Source organism: Sarcophilus harrisii, chromosome 6 (genome assembly GCF_902635505.1).
Source record: "Sarcophilus harrisii chromosome 6, mSarHar1.11, whole genome shotgun sequence".
Lineage (NCBI taxonomy): Eukaryota > Metazoa > Chordata > Mammalia > Dasyuromorphia > Dasyuridae > Sarcophilus > Sarcophilus harrisii.
The window spans coordinates 118,526,425-118,548,925 of record NC_045431.1 but is presented as its reverse complement, the minus strand read 5'-3'; the positions used below and the strand labels follow the sequence as shown (position 1 = coordinate 118,548,925).

Here is a 22,501-nt window from a genome sequence, read left to right as displayed (position 1 = left end):
TGAGCCCACATCTGACGGCAGGAAGAGTCTTCCCGACTCCAAGCGTTCCATGCACCACGGCGCCACCTAGCAACCCTTCCCTGTCAAGTGCTCGCTAAAAGTCCACCCCAGCCCCGCTTCTTGTTCCTTGCTTTGCCCTCTGCGTGTCCTCTCTCTTGATGATTCCCGACTGACCCTGTCTATATCTTGTGGTACATAATTGTTTCCATATTGTCTCTCCCATCAGACTATAAGCTCTCAAGAGCAGAGATGGTCTTTACTTTTCTTCCTAACCTCAGACACATAGGAGGTACTTAATAAATGTTTTTTGACTTGACTGTTTCCAAAAATATTCCACTGCCAGCTCTGACTACAGGGTAGTGAAACAGAGAACTGACTCCCTTTGTTTTTGTAATCTATTGGTCCTCTGGTGACCTGAAAGACTGAGGGAACATGCCTCCCACTAGTGCCAGACTGATTACCAGGCAGTGACTCATACATGGGAAAGAATATGAGACTCAATGTTCTTATGGAGACACAGGAAACCTGGCTGTTTTAATTCTCTTGTTAGCTCGAGTTATTGATTATTAAATTATATTTAATTTACCTCTCTTTTCTGGTCTTGGGTGAAGGCTATAACACAGAGTTAGGCTATACCACTGAATTACCTATGAAAAGAGATGTTATTGACTATAAATTGTTGATGGAGATTTTTATATGAAAGGCTTTTTGAGTTCTTCTGATTATATTACATCTATTTTTAGCCAAGCCCAGTCAATGTCAAAGCATAAATTCCCCGTGTGTATGAAGGAGAGGGAGTATGGCCTTATAGAGAAGGGGACTGGAGCCAAAATGCCTGGATTCAAATCTGGCCTCCTCCACATATTAATTGTGGGAAAGTTCTTTTACCCTCCCAGCTAATTTCCTTTAAAAAAAAAAAAAAACAACCATAATATTTATTTTTTCCCAATTATATGTAAAAACAATTTTAACATTCTCTTTTCAAATTTTGAATTCCAAATTTTCTCTCCCCTCTCCACCTCGTTGAGAAAGTAAGCAATCTAACATAAATTATATATGTGTGATCACACAAAAGAAAACAGTCAAAAAACCCAAGAAAAATAAAGAAAGTAAAGATAAAAATATCTTTGACTTGTAGTCAGACTTTAATAGTTCTTTCTGTGGAGATAGCACCTTTTATCATAAGTCCTTCAGAATTGTCTTGAATCATTGTATTGCTGAGAATAGCTAAGTTATTCATAGTAGATCATTATACAATATTCCAACAAATTTTCTTAAGACTCTAAATTAAAAATGAATTACTGATTTGCAATAGTAACATCTATACTTGGAATATTCCACTCACCAGTGAAATTATGGGTCCAAAAGAGAGATATTTAAGAAGCACCAATAATAACTTACATATGTTTCCTGTCCAAAAGCATGGAGATTCATTCATGAATGTATTCACAGAAATCCTAAACATATTCATAAAAATATATGATAAAAATGTAACCTCCTTGAGGACATAGATGACATACTCTGGTATGGGAGAGGTTTTGTCTACTGATTCTTTTTTTTTTATTATTATTATTGTTTTCAATAGTATTTTATGTTTCCAAATACATGCAAAGATTGCAAAACTTTGTGTTCCAAACTTTTTTCCCTCCTTCCATCCCCAAGACTGCAGCAATCCAATATAAGTTAAACATGTGCAATTCTCCTAAACATATTTCCATATTCATCATGCTATCCAAGAAAAATAAAAGGGAAAAAAATGAGAAAGAAACAACCAAGCAAACAAACAAACAAAAGGTGAAAATACTATGTTTTGATCCAGATTCAGTCCCCATAGTTCGCTCTCTGGGTGTGAATTGTACTTGCTATCCCAAGGCTATTGAAATTGCCTTGAAACACCTTTTTTTGTTGATCACATAATCTTGTTACTGTGTACAATGTTTTCTTAGTTTTGCTCACTTAACTCCTGCTGATTATTTCTTTGTTTTCTTTTTTGAAATTTAACAAGCATTTTTATCTTTTTAGTTTTTTGTTTACAAAACATATGCATGGGTAATTTTTTAACAGATTCTTGCAAAACCTTCTGTTCCAACTTTTCCCCTCCTTCCCCCCACCCCCTCCCCTAGATGGTAGGTAGTCCAAAACATGTTAAATATGTTAAAGTATATGTTAAATCCAATACATGTATACATATTTATACAGTTATCTTGCTGTACAAGAAAAATCGGATCTAGAAAGAAGGTAAAAAAAACCTGAGAAGGAAAACAAAAATTCAAACAAACAATAACAGAAAGAGTGAAAATGCTATGTTGTGGTCCACACTCATTTCCCATAGTTCTCTCTCTGGGTGTAGCTGATTCTCTTCATTACTGAACAATTGGAACTGGTTTGAATCATCTCATTGTTGAAGAGAGCCATGTCCATACTGATTAATTCTTAATCTTTAAAACTTCATAAGCTTCTAATAAAGTAATTTCTTTCTAGAAAATCAGCATGATGTAGAGGACAAAGCACTGGTTTTGTCTTCAAGAGGCCCTGAATTCTGGTCTTGGCTGGATCACTTACTGTGAACAAGCAAATTTAGCTCCCTCAGTTTCTTTGTCTATATAATAAGGATAATAATATATATCATCTCCTTTGCTGAGTTGTGAGGGAATTTACTTTGTAAATCATAATGTGACATTATGGTGGTAATTCTAGGCAATGCACCAAATGGTAACCCAAGATACCAAAAGGATGGAAAGGTGTCCAATTTATTCCCAAGAAGTAATCTAGGTGAGATAGAAAATAGTTCCACCCTCTCTGCAGGCAAAAGCTCACAACAAGAACACAGATGAAATATCATCAAATGAGAACACGTGTGAAAAGCTCTTCATAGCTGGGAAGCTCTATATATATAATTGCTAACATTCACATAAAATTTTTGAGGTTGGCAAAATGTTTTACAAATATTATTTCACTTACATATTGTATATAAGTGCAAATAGTTAATCTGAGAAATGAAAGTAATAGAAACAAGGTGTTCAGGAGTTTCAAATAAAACAGATATGAGAAAATGATAACATTTATGTTTTGATGGAAATGAGGCAATGTTACAACCTAGATGACACTTGGGTGTGAATTCTACTTCTACTGCTTACTAGATACATGAATAAAATCGAGTTATTTAAACCTCCTGAGCCAGAGTTTTCTCATCTATAAAATGGGATACTAATACCTTGAATACCAACTTAATAGAATTGTTACAATGTTCAGATAAGATAACAAAGGCAAAGCAGTTTACAAACTTTAAAATATTGTGTAAAGAAAAACTTTTATTATTATTATCAACCATTGATATCATCAATAATAATCAGCCAATATGTAATGACATAGTAATATGTATGTATTAATATACAATCAATATGTATTAAGACATAAACATGACTGTGTGCCAGGAATTAAGCCAGGCACTGGGAATGCAAAGGCAAAAGTTTATCTATTTCTCCCTTAGGAGAAATTTAATATGGTAGACAATGTGGAAACATAGTATGTCTCAAAAGATGTAGTACAATTTTAAATTGTTAATAGTGTAAAGCTTTAAAGTTTTAAGCTATTAAAAACTTAATTGAAGCTTAATGTAAGCTAGTAAGAGCTTAAAACTACACCAAGCTTTTGGGACACCTCTGTTTTGGTATATACAAAATATACACACAGCTTCCTTACTAGATTGTAAGCTCCTTGAGGGAAGGCACTTACTTATTTTTACCTCTGTTCACAAAGCCCAGAATACAATAAAGATTTAATAAATGTTGACTGATATCAATTGCTGACAATAATAATAAAAATAGCTCATATTTCTGAAGAACTTTAAAATAAAAACATTGTGTGTTTAAACAAATATATATATCTGCATAGATACATGTATAAATATACACACATTCACATTTATGTATGTATATGTATATGAATATTTCTCACAACAACCTTGTGAGATAAGAACCAGATCGTACTAATTAGCAGGGAATAGGATAGACTTCCCTGTTGATATAAGCTATCAATTTTTGCTTAGCTACCAACAGACAGGAAAATCCAAAGAGGAAATTGAAAACTAAACCCTTACCTTCCTATCAGGTTTGGGTGCATTTTGAATAGAATGCAGAGCTTGCTTTTTATAGTCCAATTTCTCATTTAACTCTCGTAGTTTGTTCACAGCATAACTGGCTTGCTCATTGATGCGATCATTTGCTTCCTCTATGGTTTCTTCCCCAACTTCACCTCCTTGGCTCTAGAAAAGAAGTCATCAGAATTTTATTCCTGCCAGCCATGCTGTTTAATTAACGTGGCATAAATATTTCAGGATTATCTATAGACTTTACACCAAATGCTCAGTAACTATCACTATAGTATGGCACTACTGACACCATCAGCAAAATATTTTTCTTCTCTAACTGAAAGCAAGAAATGTTTCAGAGCCCAGTGACTGGTATGTACAGTCTCATAAAAGATGTAAATATTGTACCATGGCCTGAAGGGATGGGAGAATAATTACTTGTAAGACTTGCTGCAGTACTGATTTCTCTTTGGAACAAGAAAGCTGGAAGGCTCTTGGCACTCTTATGAAATAAACAGAAATATTCTATGACTCATGTCTGATATGAGAATATGGAGGCCTGCCATCATCCTGAGAGAAACATCATGGGGATTGTTATAGTTTTAAATAAAATCCCTAAATTCCTTGCTGTTAAGGGCCCTTCCTGAATGAATGTGATAAATTACCTCTAAACTTAACAGTTTACAAGTTGATTAGTGGGTCATTTATTTATTTATTTATTTGTTTATTTTTAGTGGGTCATTTTGCAATCAAATTAACAAGTAGATATTTGGAATATGCCCTGCACTGACAGGAGCCTAATTCTGTTTCCCTAAGTGATGATTTTCTATCTAGTAGATTTTGAAACTTCACATAAATCTGACTTACAATTAATGACACATGGCAGAACCCATGGCAAAGATGCCTAGACTGCATTCTATGGTTATCTGATTCTAACCATGACTCTATTGCTGCAATTAATACAGTGGAAAGAGTGTTAGGTTGAGAGTCAAAGGGAATAGGTTCAAATCTCAGGCCTGACGCCAGCTGTGTGACTATGGGCAAGTCAAACCAAGTCTCTGAGCTCTAGCTTCTCCACTTATTAATGTAATATTAATCTCATGGGGTTGTTGTGAGAAAAGGGGTCTGTAAATTTAAAGTTCTATGTTAAAGTACTTTTACCCCATGGAATTTCAAAATCTCAGTCCTCTAACCCACTTTCTACCTAAGCAGGAATCTTTTCTACAAATATCTAGTCACCTCTTCAAAATCTCCTGAGGGTGAGGGAGGAGGGAAAGAAGACTGTAACTCTTTAAAATGCCAATTCCATTTTTGGCCAACTCTAATTTCTATCAATTTATTTTTATAAATGATGCCAATCTTTGTAACTTCTGTCTAATTCTCCTGGTCCTGCCCTCTGAAGTCAAGCAGAGATATCTAGCTTCTTTTCCACAATATAGCCCATTAAAGATTTTAGGACAATCACTGTCCCTCCTCCCAGTAATCTTCTCTAGGCTAATGGTCTCTAGTCTTCATATGGCATTGGGTCAAAGTCCTTCAACATTTTATTGCCATCCTAGGAATGTTGCATGCTTCTTATCAGTGGTTCTTCCTAAAATGTGGCACAAGAATTGAACTTGAAAGAGTACAGTGGACACTTGATGGAACCTAAGCTTACATTAGTTTTTGAGCTGTGAGTTCACAGATGACTCAATATATTAAATCTGTTGTCCAGATAATTTCACATAAATATCCTCTAGTCATGTCTTATGGTCCTGATTTCTGGATCACAAACCCAAGTCTTTATACAGTTATCTCTATTCAATTTCATCTTAGATTCAATTAGTCATTCTAACCTGCTGAGAAGTTTTTTGAATACTGATACACCCAAGCCAACAATCAAAAGTTATTCCTCTTAATTTTGTTTTATCTGCAAATCTGATAATCATGCTGCCTTTGCTTCATCCAAGTCATTCCAAAAAAACGTTGAATAAAATGGTTTGAAGCACAGACCCCTTTGGCACTTCACTAGAGCTCGCTCTCCAAGCTGACACAGAAGCATTAATGATTATGTGAGTCTGGTAACTTAACAAGTTGTGAATCTAACTATGCTGTTCTTTATCTCCTAATTCTTCATCTTGTCCACAAAGGCAGAAAATTAAAGACTTCATCAATCTGTATCAAATTACTTTGATAGGATATATTCTTGATGAAATTATGCTGGTTTTTACTGATGACTATTTTCTTTTTGATGTTTTCAAAATATCTTTTAAATTTCATTTTCTAGCATTTGTCCAGAATTGAAGTCATGCTTACTGTCCTATAGTTTGTATGCTATAAATTAAGTATTCAAGTCAAATCAAGTAGTATTCATTAAGCTGCCAGGGAGAGCAGCTAGGTAGCACTGAGGATAGAAGACTCATGTATTTGAGTTCAAATCTAGTTAACCTCGGTTCTATAAACTTGTTTTTAAAATACTTTGATAATTCTACTTTAGTATCAATGCATTTCATATTACTGTGTGACCCTAGGCAAATCACTTGACTCTGTTTACCTCAGTTTTCTCATCTGTAAAATAAGCTTGAGAAGGAAATGGCAAACTATTCCAGTACAAAATCCCAAACGGGGTCACAAAAAGTCAGACATGACTGAAAAATGAATGTCCCAAGCACTGAGAATACAAAGAAGGAAAAAAATGTACATAATCCTTCAAACAGATTGAGAGTTGTACCTCAGAACAGAGAAGGCCCTGTATACTAAAGATACTGGACAAACTAACCCATAATGAAAATCAAATGTAAATGAATGCTGATTACATACTCCTTTTAAATTGCCATTACGTTGTAATTATTCCTGAAAAATCCAACAAAGCAACTCTGTGTTTTGACTAATTAAGCTGATGACTTTATACTTATGAATTAAAATGGACAAAATAGGTCTCCCTCAAATTAAGGAGTAATACAACTAAAATGCAGATTCAAAACTTTTTTAAATTTTCTTCAAGGGCAAGAATGTAGTTCCTTCAGTGCCTATTGAGAGAACTAGACAAGTCCAAGGTAGTCCAAGGCTACACATGAGCACCCATATATGGTTACACACACATAAACCTAGTGTTGAAATCTAAGCTCTCTGCTGCTCTCTCAAATCCAATCTCCAATCATCTATTGGAAATCTCAAATGGGAAGTGTTGTAGACATTTTAAACTCTGCATGTCCAAATCTGAGCTCATATTTCCTTCTAAAAGCTTCTGTCTTTCTAGATTTACTAATCAGGATACAACTATGTTTCCAAGAATCCATGCTCACAACTGAGGGGTCATCCTCATCTCCTCCACCCCAAGGACCTCATGCCCTCAAGCCTACACTACGGTAACAGCTTGCTTACTTGTTTCTTTGCCACAGATCTCTCCTCATTCTAGTCTATCCTCCACTCAGCAGCCAAATTAATTGTCTCAGTTCTGACTATGTCACCCCCTACTCAATAAACTCCAGTGGTTCCCTATTATTTCCAGTATCAAATGTAAAATTCTGTTTGGCATTCAAAGTCCTTCATAACTTGGCCTCCTCCTAACTTTCCTGTTGTCTTTTACCTTACACCTCATCCTCTCCCATATATTCTGCAATCCAGGTGACCTCTTGGATGTATTTCAAGCAAGATACTCCATTTCCAGACTCCATAGCTATTCCCAATTCTGAGGATGCTCTTCCTCCTCAAATCCACCTCCTGGCTTCCCTAAGGTCTCAGTTAAAATACAACCTGAAAAAAACCTGACACATAATAGGTGCTTAATTCATGTTTACCGATTGTGTGCCAGATTAAAAATTAGATATGCATAGGATTTGTAGTCAAGGTTTCTTCATTGCAAAGGACCACAGAAAGATAAAATGAGATACTCACTGCTTCATCCTTGTCAGAAATCAGTTGGGAAACACTCTTCTCTTCTTCTTTCTTGATCAATCTCTCATATAGGTCACTGACAATAAATGAGGGGTAATACCTGTCTTTCAAGCTCTCATAAACATCACTCTGGATTTTGTAGAACACTTCAATGCCTTTATTTCCTACAAGGCTTTGCTGGATTTCTTTGTAAAGTGACTTTTCCACAGATATTTCCCTGCTTTCCACAAAGAAATTCTGATAAATTTCACCAACTAACTGTGGTATTTCATTCTGTAAAGAAGGAAAAAGCATGATGAAGACAAGAGAAAAAAATTAAAATCATTAAGGTCAAATTACTTTCTTTAAGTCTCTTGAATTAAAAAGAAAGATGCTCAATAAATAAACTAATAAAAATAATAAAAATGATGACAATAATCATTGAGAGAATGGCTGTGGAGCTGACCTCAGAGTTAGAAAAACCTGGGATCAAGTGTTGTTTCTGGCAAAGCTGTTTGTGTGATCCCAGACAACTCTCTTAATCTCTTAATATCCCAGACAATTTTCTGAGACTATAAATTATAGAAGAGCTGTCACCTTGCACTGGTAGAGACAATTCTTAATCAGGAATTCTCTTTGCCAGTGAAATCATTGGCAAATTATTATCTCAAATGATAATAATTATAAATAATGATCATTCATTTCTAGAGCACGTTCAGGTTTAAAGAGCTTTCTCAATCATCTGGAGAGGTCAGCAAATCAATCACTAGGTCTGTTTTACAAATGAAAATACTGAAACTTAAAGAAAATGACAGGAAAGAGAAGAACTTTTTCTTTTATTAAGTAACTTAAAAAACAAAAACAACAAGAGGCATTTTAGGATAACTACATAATATTATTTAATATTAATCTGGAATATCAATAGTCTTTTTTAAAGTCTCTACTTTTAAAATTATAACTGTGTGTGTGTGTAAGGTCTATATGAACATAACATTAAATAATGTAGAATTGTGTAAAAGGAGACAAAATCCTCAATGTTCACTCACGTGTGTAGCTGGTAGCTATGCCTATTATTTTTACAAATATACTTGTATTTGTACATCCAAATATGCTGTCCAAATGATCTTATACAGTGCTGATAAAAATATCATACTAGTACAGAACAGCTGGGAATTTTCTTCAGAGCCTGAGGTATATTCTTTTGAAAATTCTCAATGTTTGTAGATCTCAGAGCTGAAAGGGACCTTAAAGACCAGGAATTCTTAAGCTTATTTGAATCACGAACCCCTTTGGTAGCTTATTCAAACCAGTGGTCAAAACTCTTCTCAGAATAATGCTTTAAAGGCATAAAATAAAATATGAAATGCATTGATACTGAAGTAGAATTATCAAAATATTTTAAAAACAAGTTTATAGAACCGAGGTTAAGGACCACTGGGATAGACTCACCCAGAATTAAACAGGAATCCTCTTAGAAGGAAATTACTCACTGCCATCTTGATGACTTCCTGGTGGGAAATTCACCACCTACTTTTTTTTTTAATTAAAGCTTTTTATTTTCAAAACATATCCATGGATAAAGTTTTCAATAGTGATACTTTGCATAGTCTTGTGTTTCAAATTTTCCACTCCTTCCCATCCCCTCCCTAGATGGCAAGTAATCCAATATATGTTATACATATTTAAATATATGTTAAATCCAATATATATATAAAATATTTGTACAATTATCTTGCTGCACATCCTACTTTTTTTTTTTCCTGAGAGGATACCACCAACCTTTTAAAAATCATTTATTTTTAACTGTTGTTTGTTTGTTTGTTTTGACAGAAACTCACTATCTCTTGATGCAACCCAGAGACTGACAAAGTTAACTTTAATTGTTAGGAGGTTTTCCCTTATACGCTGCTGAAACCTGCTTCACTGTACCTCCCACACATTATTCCAGGTTCTGTGCTCTTGGGCAGAAATGAGCCAAACAAATCTAATCTCTCACATGGCAGCCTCCTAAAAGATTAAAAGTCTTCTCTCCTTTAGACTAAACTTCCCTATATTTTTACAGTCAAAGGTTCTGATAAAGGCCTCATTTCCAAAATATATAGAGAATTAACTCTAATTTATAAAAAATCAAGCCATTCTCCAATTGAAAAATGGTCAAAGGATATGAACAGACAATTCTCAGATGAAGAAATTGAACTTTCTAGTCATATGAAAAGATGCTCCAAGTCATTATTAATCAGAGAAATGCAAATTAAGACAGCTCTAAGATACACTACACACCTGTCAGATTGGCTAAGATGACAGGGAAAAAATAATGATGATTGTTGGAGGGATGCGGGAAAACTGGGACATTGATGCATTGTTGGTGGAGTTGTGAACGAATCCAACCATTTTGGAAATGGTTGGAACTATGCTCAAAAGTTATCAAACTGTGCATACCCTTTGATCCAGCAGTGTTACTACTGGGATTATATCCCAAAGAGATTATAAAGAAGGGAAAGGGACCTGTATGTGCACGAATGTTTGTGGCAGCCCTTTTTGTAGTGCTAAAAACCGGAAACTGAATGGATGTCCATCAGTTGAGAATGGCTGAATAAATTGTGTATGGAATATTGTTCTGTGAAATGACCAACAGGATAATTTCAGAAAGGCCTGGAGAGACTTACAGAACTGATGCTGAGTGAAATGAGCAGGACCAGGAGATCATTATATACTTCAACAACAATACTATATGATGACCAGTTCTGATGGACCAGGCCATCCTCAACAACGAGATCAACCAAATCATTTCTAATGGAGCAGTAATGAACTGAACTAGCTATGCCAGAAAAGAACTCTGGGAGATGACTAAAACCATTACAAATTCCCAATCCCTATATTTATGCACACCTGCATTTTTGATTTCCTTCACAAGCTAATTGTACAATATTTCAGAAGTCTGATTCTTTTGTACAGCAAAATAACAGTTTGGTCAGGTATATTATTGTGTATCTAATTTATATTTAATATATTTAACATCTACTGGTCATCCTGCCATCTAGGGAGGGGGTAAGAAGGTGAAAAATTGGAACAAGAGGTTTGGCAATTGTTAATGCTGTAAAGTTACCCATGTATATATCCTGTAAATAAAAGGCTATTAAATTAAAAAAAAAAAAAAAAATAGACTAAACTTCCCTATCCCTTCAAGCGAGATTCATTTGCTGTAGGTTCCAATCTATTTGATCATCCCCATTTGCCATTAGATTTTTGGAACTGGCCAGAAGTTACTTGAAGGGAAGGGACTCACCTCATATCTGGTAGAAAAATTATGATTGGATTAGAATTAGCTCTTCAGTTCAAAATTTGAATTGGATTAAGATTTTACATTTAAAAAACAGTCTGGCTGCTTAAATAGATAACAAGCAAAGAAAGTCTTCATTGTAATGTGATAGGCAGTAACACTAATTCAATTGTGAGTAGCATTAACATTAGTGTAGAATCTAGAATAATGGTGCCATTAATAATTGTAGATCTCAGAGCTGAAAGGAACCTTAAAGGCCTGAAATTCTGGATTTTACTCTGCTAAGTTCAGACCCATCTGGAATAATAATAATAATAATGGGATGATGATAATTATTATTTATGTAGCACTTTAAAGTTTGTAGAGATAGCAAGTGGTGCAGTGGATAGAATACCTGGTCTGGAGTCAGGAAGACCTGATTCTAGACTCTCACTAACTCAGACACTCACTAGCAGTATAACTTTGGGCAAGTTACTTTACCCAGTTTGTTTCTGGATAAAGTAAAGTAAAAATGTAAAAGTAGTAAAAATGAGCTGGAAAAAGGCAAACCACTCTAGTATTTTGTCAAGAAAACCTCAAATGGAGTCAAGAAGAGTTAGATTGAATAAGAACAATTAAAGTTTGTAAAGCAACTAATGTATATTATCTCACATTGTCATTAAAACTACTCAGGAGATAGGTGTCATACATGTCATCCCCATTTCAAAGATGAAATAACTAACTGAAAGAGGTCATATGACTTGCTTGTGATCATACAACTATAAAGTATAAGAAGCAGGATTTATTTGAACTCTTTTTTTTTTTTTTTTGGCTGAGGCAATTGGGGTTAAGTGGCTTATCCAAGGTTACACAACTAGGAAGTGTTAAGTGTCTGAGCCCAAATTTGAACTCAGATCTTCCTGACTTCAGGACTGGTGCTCTATCAACTGCATCATCTAGCTGCCCCTACTTGAACTCTTTATTTAAGGCTTCCTAAGAGCTGGAGGTCCAGCACACTCTCTACTGTACCATGTGGCTTCTCCTATCTAATCACCTGTCATACTTTAATAAGGGCAGGGATTTCAAACTATATCATTAAAATAATAACTAATATTTATATGGCATAATATTTTACAGAGCTTATTGTATTTTTATCCTCAAAACAACACAAGAAGGACTATTATTGCCATTTGACAGATAAGAAAATTGAAGCAAATAAGGTTGTGACTTGCCCAGGATCACATAACTAGTAAGTACCTGAGACCAGAGAAGTCAGATCTTCCTGGTTCCAGAAAGGGTACACTAACCACTGCACCACCTCACTGCCAGAATGCCTGAAGGAACTGATGATGTTTAGATTAAAGACAAAGGGGAAGGATGATAGATCTTTAGGTTTTCAAAAGACTTAAAAAATAGAATTAGGTAGAAACAGGTAGAAAAATAGAAGGAGGTGGAAAACTCTACATAAGAAAGAATTTCATTATAATCAAAATGGTCCTAATGTGGAATAAATTGACTTGTAAAGTAATGAATTCCCTGTCACTGAAAGTCTCCAAGCAAAGATTAGCTGACAGTTTTTATCAGGGATTTTATAGCAGTTGGTTTCTGCTTCAGGTAAGGACTAAACCAGGGTCCTTTTAACTCTAGGACTTTTTGATTCTATATATGATATGTATATATAAAGGATGTATTTCTTTAAATAAATCTTCATTAGGAAACATGGAAGTATATTAATAACAATCAAATCACTACCAAAAAGAAGTTACCATTCCCAGCAATTACCTTGTTTGCATTCTTCAGATATTCCACAGATTCCCAAAAGCTAATTAGAGCTCTCTTGTCCATCCTTTCCATATATATACGAAAGTGCTCTCGATAGCATGGATTTGCCAAAATATCCTCAAACTGAAGAATCTGGTAGTAAGGAAAAGTCAAGAGTAGAGCCATAAATGCATAATCCTATTTTCTTTCTACTTGCAGGGTCATTCAGCAAACAAGATGTCGAAGTGAGTCATTCATATACAATCACATACCTAACAAATCAAAATCTGCTATATTCAGTTCTCTAAGTTCAGTGAAAAATTTAGTGAATATTCAAGCTGCATTTGTTCTAATTTTTTTCAAAACTAAAATGGAGCAAATATAGCTTTTTAAAAAAATAATTATTCACAGAATAATCATTTCATAGAAAACAAGCATTTCCATAACAGAATAAAAAAAGGTTGTATATGAAATTGCAAATCTGCCATGTACAACTTATTATTTCCTTCAAATATAGAGCAAAATTATCATAAAAAATTTTCCCTTCCTCCCCCAAGATGGCCACCATTGAACAAAATAAATAAATGTGTGTTGTGTGTACATGCAAAATTATCCTACACATATTCTATTTTATCAGTTCTTTCTCTGGATGCAGGTATCACTCTTCTTCACATGTTCTTTATTTTTAATTTGTATATTTATGACGGCCGAAATGATTTGGTCATTCAAAGCTGAATCTTAAGACAATATTACACTAAGAAAGTAGCCTAGCTGTACCAGACCTAAAACTATATTATAAAGCAGCAATCATCAAAACATCTAAGAAATAGAGTGGTGGATCACTGAAATAGATTAAGTACACAAGATACAATAGTCAGCAACTACAATAATTTTCTGTTTGATAACCAAAAGATCCAGCTTCTGGGGTAAAAATTCACCATTTCACAAAAGTTGCTGGGAAAAATGGAAAACAGTATGGTGGAAATGAGGAATAGAATACAATCTTATATCATATACAAAGATAAGATTAAAATGGGTAAATGATTTAGACGTAAAGTAAATTAGGAGAGCAAGGAATAATTTACCTGTCAGATCTGTAGAGAAGGGAAGAATCTGCATTATGAAATGCAAAATGGACAATTGATTACATAAATTAAAAAGATCTTGCACAAACAAAGCCAATGAAACCAAGATTGGAAGAAGCAGAAGATGGGAAACAATTTTTACAGCCAGTATTCCTGATAAAGGCCTTATTTCTAAAATATATTGAGAACTACATCCAATTTATACAAATTCAAGTCATTCCCCAATTGATAAATGGTCAAAGAACATAAACTGTTTCAGATGAAGAAATTAAAGCTATTTATCTATGAAAAAATAATCTAAAGCACTATCAATTAGAGAAATGCACATTTTAAAATCTGAGGTACTACCCTATCAGACTGATTAATATGACAGAAAAGGAAAATAATAAATATTCGAGAACATGTACATTACTAGTGGAGTTGTGAACTGATCAACTATTCTGGGAAGCAGTTTGGAATTATGCTCAAAATCCTATAAAATTGTACAAATCTTTTGATCCAGCAGTATCACTACTAGGTCTCTATTCCAAAGATATCATTAAAAAGGTAAAAGGACCCACATGTACAAAAATATTTATAGCAGCTCTTTTTTTTTTTTAATTAAAGCTTTTTATTTTCAAAACATATGCATGGATAATTTTTCAACATTGATCTTTACAAAACCTTGTGTTCCAAATTTCCCCCTATTTCCCCCCACCCTCTCTCCTAGATAACAAGTAATTCAATGTATGTTAAACATGTTAAAATATAGTTAAATCCAATATATGTATAGATATTTATATAACTGTCTTGCTGCACAAGAAAAATCAGATCAAAAAGGAAAAAAAAAGGGGAAAAAATAAAATGCAAGCAAACAATAACAGAAAGAGTGAAAATGCTATGTTGTGATACATACTCAGTTCCTATAGTCCTCTTCTCTGGGTATAAATAGCTCTCTTCATCACAAGATCATTGGAACTGGCATCAGTCATATTGTTGCTGTGCACCATTGTACCTGGTTGTGCTCATTTCACTTAGCATCAGTTCATGTAAGTTTCTCCAGGCCTCTCTGAAATCATGCTGTGTAATGTTCTCTCTAAAATGTAATGTTCTCTGTTGAGGTTTTTTTGGGGGTCTCTGGGGGTCTTGGGAGCAGTCTTCATTTCAGTTCAGTAATCTTAAGTGCAACAGGGATCAAGGTCCAAATCCTTTATTATCTCTTTCCAAGTCCTGTCTCCTTTCCTGCAGCCCAGTAAGCTTTCTTATAGTCCAGATCCTTTATTATCTCCTTCCTGGGCAGCTTTCTGGAGAGCCTTTCAGTGTGGCCTTAGTCTTAGAAGTGCAGGAGGCCAGGCCAGCCACCAGGAAGCTCAAAGATCGAATTGAATTTCTCCCCTTGGTTCCGAGAGCTTAAGCTCTTGCCTCCAGTCCTTTGCCTTCTCTCCAAATGTCTCTGAATCTCCCTGGCTGAGGCTTCTAGCTTATATCCTACACACTGAGTACACACCAACCATTGCATCACTGGGAAACCATTATTTGTTGTAGGATTAAATCAATGCTAAACTAGATTTAACCATTGTCTCCTAAATTTTACTTAGTACCTTGTTTCAGGTTCTGGCTCATAATATCTCCTTGTAGGATTAAATCAATCATACTGAACCATGCTAAATTAGATAACTATTGTCTCTATCAACCCCACTGACTTGTAAGATACTTTGTTTCAAGTTCAAAGTTCTGGCCCATAACATCTCCCGCTTTCTTTTGTTTTAAAACATAGGTGGTCATGACCTCCCTGACTTCTCAAGGAGGGGAGAACCCCAAAAAAGGAGGTGATCACACCTTCCCTGACTGCTCAAAAAAGGGGTGAAAACACCATAGAAGAAGGTGATCACACCCTCCCTGACATCTCAGGAAGGGAGATGAAAACACCAAAGGAAATGGGAAATCAAATCAGATTAGCAGATTTCTGAAGGTGCTCACTCTTAAAACAGGTATACATAAATCCATCAATATGGGAGGTATTACACATAATTACATAAATTACATAAGCACATAGTAATATAACACAGGCTAGTAGTGATGTAACAAATAACATGAATCAACATAAGGAATTATACATGTCCATACGTCCTAGAAATAGTCGAAAAGGAATCTATTATCCATTACTTCATGTGCCAGGAATATAATAATTCCTACAAGTTTTGAAGTCCTGCAATAGTCTTATTATGTGTTAGGGAATCCAATTATTCCTGATGGTTTTCAAGTCCTGCAACAGTCTTTATCAATAATTTTTCATCTCAGGGAATCCAATGATTCCTGCTGGTTTTAAAGTTCTGTAACAGTTTCATTATCAGCCATGCTCTTTCAGTGTCAGATGGTTTTTTAGGTCTTCTTTGTTACAAAGTTTTTCTCTTTTTCTGTTTCTCTGAGCCAGATGCTATTGGCACCCATCTGATTCCTTCTCCATCTGTAGAAATACAAGCAAACCCTCTCTCCCAAGCAGTTAACCTGTCTAGTCCCTTCTATTCTACCCCTTTCTAGATCTCTCCTCATCATCTGGCAATTACATTGGAGCTGTTCACACTTGACACTGACCTTCTGTTGGGTTAAAAAAGCCTGTATTCTTCCCAATTGTACTCCCTTTCTGCCACCTGACTGCTTTTTGGCTGATTGATAATTTTGGCTGATAATGATAATTTCAGAGTTCTGAACTTCTAAAGGTATACCCTAAAGTCATCATGCCCCACCAGTCTTTTGACTAATATCTTGGAGCTGGGCCTCACTTCTCATTTCCCTGGATCAATCTACATTCTGAGGCCCAGTGGAAAGCCTTGTTGTATTTTATACATGGGGTTTGGGGTCTTATTTCACCCTGTTTTATCACTCTTATCTCTTTGCCTACATTGAGCTCTCAGATGTCCAATTTTTCCACACTGAAAACATCAACAAGTATCTCTAGAAGTCCCTTGCCAAGAGGGACCCTGTCTTCCCATGCTCATTATAGTCTGGGTATAAGCTCTTGTGCCCACTGTGGCACAGCGTCTTATGATCTCCTCTAAAGGAGTATCTTTGTGTAGTACCCATGTAATTATTCTGCAAACCTCATTAGCATTTTTCTTAGCCAGTTGTCTTATCATAATTCTTGTAGCTGCATTTTCTCCAATGATTCTTGTGACAGCTGTCTGCAAACATGCCACACAATCAGCAAAGGGTTCATTGGGACCTTGCTTTATTTTTGTGAAGGCTTCCCTTCAATCTTTCCCTGGGAGGGTACCCCAAGCTTTTATTGCAGCAGTAGCAATTTGTTCATAACCTGCTATGGGGCAATTAGTCTGTGCTGAATTGTCTGCATATTGACCTTCACCTGCTAGTTGGTCAAAAGTGATTTGTATGTTAACTCTGGTTTGCTTATTGCATTGGGTTTGAATCCTACATAATTCACTATGCTCTGAAAGTCACAACTAGTTTTGTCCAGGTTCTAAACATGTCCTTGCTATGGATTTCCAGTTACTACAAGTTAAGATTTCATAAGCCAAATTCTCTAGTAACATCTTAACATAAGATGATGTAGCCCCATAAAAAGTGCAACCCTTTTTCAAATCCTTAATTTTTTCCAGATCAAAAGGAGTGTATATTCTCTATTGTTGACCTGAAGAGTCAAGCTCTTCAACCACAGGGTATGCATTTATTAAATCAAATATATCCTGTCTTTTTTTTTTTTTTTTTTTTTTTGCCTTAACCAGTGCCTTTTGTAATCTATTCATAGGCTGCTTCATAGGTGGTGCTGACTGTGTTACTGACTCTCTTCCTCCCCTTCTCCCTCCCCCCAGGAAAGGTTAATTGAGGGGGAAGGGTCATGAGATGGGGAACGACCTAATAGCTTCGGCTATGAAGCACCACACTCAGAATTGTACTTATTCTTATTGATTCTTCATCCTTTTCACCTAGTTTATCAATTTCCTCCCCCTCCTGCACTTTCTTCTTCTTCTTTATTCCGTAAATTATAGAATTTCCTAAAACCAGTTGTATTAAATTATATATATAAAGTGTTTCTTTGGAAATTGAGTGTGGTCTATTATCATATTAGTATTGACATAGGTGCTCTCCTACTAATTTCCACTTATCTGGATTCAATTCTTTTTCCTTTGATAACCAAAGAGATGTGTACTGTACTATTTCTAAAAGTTCAATGATCTGCTCCCAAGTTACAATCAAACCTTGGCTTTTCATAACTCTGACAATGCTCTCTACACATTTTCCTTGAATTGGAAAAGAAGGTTGTTTTCTAAACATCTGTCCCATTTCAGCTGAAGCACTAGGTTAGCCCTTTAAAAAGTTTCCTTCTTGTACTTACTCTAAATTCTGGATCAGAGAGAGACTTTTCCGCTGAAATCAGGATCGGAGAGTTTTTTCCTCTGAAATCGGGTTTGGAGGCTTTTTCCATTGAATTCAGGATCATGTCAGCCCCACATTTGGATGACAAAATGTAATGTGCTCTCTAAAATGTAATGTTCTCTGTTGAGGTTTTCTTGGGGTCTTTGGGAGCAGCCTTCCTTTCAGTTCAGTAATCATCACAAGTCCTTTGCCTTCTCTCCAAATGTCTCTGAATCTCCCCGGCTGAGGCTTCTAGCTTATATGTTCCACACTGAGTACAAACCAATCATTATATCACTAGGAAACCATAATTTGTTGTAGGATTTAACCATTGTCTCCTCAATTCCACTTGGTACCTTGTTTCAAGTTCTGGCCCACAACTTCTCCTTGTAGGATTAAATCAATCATACTGAACCATCCTATATTGGATATATATATATATATATCCTAGATAACTACTGTCTCTATCAATTCCACTGACTTAGTACCTTGTAAGAATCCCTTGTTTCAAGTTCAGAGTTATGGCCCATAACAATCCTGATGGTCATTTTTTACAGAACAAAAATATTCCTAACATTCATATACCATAACTTATTCAGCCATTCTACAATTGATGGGCATCCACTCAGTTTCTAGTTTCTTGCTTCTACAAAAAGGGCTGCCAAAAACATTTTGGCACATGTGTGTCCCTTTCTCTTCTTTAATATCTCTTTGGGATATAAGAAATACTAATGGATCAAAGGGTATGCACAGTTTGATAACTTTTTGAGCATAGTTCCAAATTGCTCTCCAATGGTTGGATGTAATCACAATTCCACCAACAATGTAGCAGTGTCCCAGTTTTTCCACATCCCCTTCAACATTTGTCATTATCTTTCCCTGTCATCCTAGCCAATCTGCCAGGTGTGTAGTGGTGTCTCAGTTAAATTAATTTGCATTTCTCTGATCAATAGTGATTTAGAGCACTTTTTCATACAATTAAAAATGGTTTTAATTTCTTCATCTGAAAATTATCTATTCATATTTTTTGACCATTTGTCAATTAGAGAATGGCTTAAATTCTTAATTTTTATTTTTTTAAATAACTTTTTATTGACAGAACCCATGCCAGGGTAATTTTTTACAACATTATCCCTTGCACTTACTTCTGTTCCAATTTTCTCCCTCCCTCCTTCCCTCCCTCCCTCACTCCCTCCCCTAGATGGCAAGCAGTCTTATACATGTTAAATAGGTCACGATATATCCTAGATACAATATATGTGTGCAGAACCAAAGAGTTCTCTTGTTGCACAGGGAGAATTAGATTCAGAAGGTAGAAATAACCTGGGAAGAAAAACAAAAATGCAAACAGTTTACATTCATTTCTCAGTGTTCTTTCTTTGGGTGTAGCTGCTTCTGTCCATCATTGATCAATTGAAACTGAGTTGGATTTTCTCTTTGTCAAAGAAATCCATTTCCATCAGAATACATCCTCATGCAGTATCGTTGTTGAAGTATATAATGATCTCCTGATTCTGCTTATTTCACTTAGCATCAGTTCATGTAAGTCTTTCCAATCCTCTCTGTATTCATCCTGCTGGTCATTTCTTACAGAACAATAATATTCCATAATATTCATATACCACAATTTACCCAACCATTCTCCAATTGATGGGCATTCATTCATTTTCCAGTTTCTAGCCACTACAAACAGGGCTGCCACAAACATTTTGGCACATACAGGTCCCTTTCCCTTCTTTAGTATCTCTTAGTGGTATAAACCCAGTAGTAGCACTGCTGGGTCAAAGGGTATGCACAGTTCGATAACTTTTTGGGCATAATTCCAGATTGCTCTCCAGAATGGTTGGATTCGTTTACAACTCCACCAACAACGCATCAGTGTCCCAGTTTTCCTGCATCCCCTCCAACATTCATTATTATTTTTTCCTGTCATCTTAGCCAATCTCTGTATCTCAGAGTTGTCTTAATTTGCATTTCTCTGATCAATAGTGATTTGGAACACTTTCATATGAGTGGAAATAGTTTCAATTTCATCATCTGAAAATTGTGTGTTCATATCCTTTGACCATTTATCAATTGGAGAATGGCTTGGTTTCTTATAAATTAGAGTCAATTCTCTATATATTTTGGAAATGAGGCCTTTATCAGAACCTTTAACTGTGAAGATGTTTTCCCAGTTTGTTGCTTCCCTTCTAATCTTGTTTGCATTCGTTTTGTTTGTACAAAGGCTTTTTAATTTCATGTCATCAAAATTTTCTATTTTGTGATCAATAATGGTCTCTAGTTCATCTTGGGCCACAAATTTCTTCCTCCTCCACAAGTCTGAGAGATAAACTATTCTATGTTCCTCTAATTTATTTATAATCTCGTTCTTTATACCTAAATCATGGACCCATTTTGATCTTATCTTGGCATATGGTGTTAAGTGTGGGTCCATGCCTAATATCTGCCATACTAATTTCCAGTTATCCCAGCAGTTTTTGTCAAATAATGAATTCTTATTCCAAAAGTTAGGATCTTTGGGTTTGTCAAACACTAGATTGCTATAGTTGACTATTTTGTCTTGTGAATGATTTTATATGTATAATATGTCAAATTGCTTTCCACCTTGAGAAGGGAGAAGGAAGAAAAAAATTGGAACTAAAAATCTTCTAAAAGTGAATGTTGAAAACTATCTTTACATGTAATTAGAAAAAATATTATAAAATGTGGGGGATAACAATATTGCTCTTATTGTATACTATGTTCTCTTAGTTCTGTTCACTTCACTTTTCATCATTTTATACAAGTCTTTCCATACCTTTCTAAGCTCATTGAGTTATCATTTCTTATAGCATAGTTGTATTACATCATAACTACACACTACAACCTGTTTGGCCATTTCCCAATTGATGGAGATAACTGCAATTCCCAGTTCTTTTCCACCACCATCTCCTGTTATCTTCTCCCTTCATCCTCCCTCAAATTTCCCATAGCTCTTCATCTGAACATCTTCTCTGCTTATATCTCCATCTCTCTTGTACCACCAGTTCTCTGGGCACATCTTTCCCTAAAATGAGAGTGTAAGCCACTGTACTAAATCTCATTTTGTGTATCTAAACTTTTGCTTAACAATGCTTGCTGAATATGCCTGCTGAAAAATGTTTTTTTGTTTTTTTTTTTAATGTAGGATAATAGATCTGGAGCTGGAAAGGATCTCAGAGGCTATTTAGCCCAACTCTCTCATTTTTAGATGGGGAAACTAAGGAAGGGAAATCAAATGATTTACACAAGATCACATAGGTTTAAGTAAACATCATAATCAGAATTTGAGTCCTGGGTTTCTGATTCTATCTGTGTTCTTTCCTCTGTACCATACTGCTTCCTAAGTGATATTTACTATTCTTTTTTGGTGCCCAGAGATAAATAAAAAGTGAATTACTTCATTGATGATATTCCACAAACAAACATGAGGTAAAACTAGTAAATTATGAGAAAGTAAATGTAATCTATTATAGGCCAATTCATTAGAAGAAATTTCTCAAATAAATCCTCACATCTCATTTCCCCATCTCTGAATTAGTAACAAGGAAAATGTTTATTTTGTCTACAAAGTATAAAGCCAATTAGGTAAACAATTCTATGTTTGATATTGTTTTTTTAATATTGTAGTAGTTAGCAAATCATCTTAAAATATTTCCAATATTATCTTCCTGAAGGCAATTATTAGATGACAGAATGAATATAATTAACTCTTTTAAACCACTGCCAATTAAGTAAGTCCCTGCCTGATAATACTTGCTTTGTTGAAGAAAAGAAATAGACATCTCTGACCTTTCACAAAGCATCCAAATTATTAATATTCTTAAAACACAGGCTAGACTGCTTTACTGCCCTGCTCAAAAATCTTCAGGGACTAATATAAATATATATAATATAAGTACATATACTTATATATATTATATAATTATATAAATGCATTCTTATATAAGTATAATATATATTATACATACATATATGTTGGAATCTTTACAAAGTGTTAAGCCATTAGAGCTGATAGAGACAATAATTATCTAATTTAGCATGGTTCAATATGATTGATTTGATCTTAGAAAGAGA

General features: G+C 35.0%; 1 protein-coding gene across 3 annotated transcripts in view; it reads right to left on the bottom strand.

Moving 5' to 3' along the window:
* The window catches only part of SNX25 (sorting nexin 25), a 271,192-nt gene that overhangs the window by 47,008 nt on the left and 201,683 nt on the right, over positions 1 to 22,501 (bottom strand). For all 3 annotated transcript variants that reach the window (XM_031943724.1, XM_031943723.1, XM_031943725.1), the window contains exons 8-10: positions 12,987 to 13,118; positions 7,967 to 8,239; positions 4,100 to 4,264 (exon numbers count right to left, since the gene is read on the bottom strand). In XM_031943724.1, coding sequence (XP_031799584.1) covers positions 4,100 to 4,264; positions 7,967 to 8,239; positions 12,987 to 13,118 — 570 coding nt within the window. The remainder of the gene's footprint in view (positions 1 to 4,099; positions 4,265 to 7,966; positions 8,240 to 12,986; positions 13,119 to 22,501) is intronic.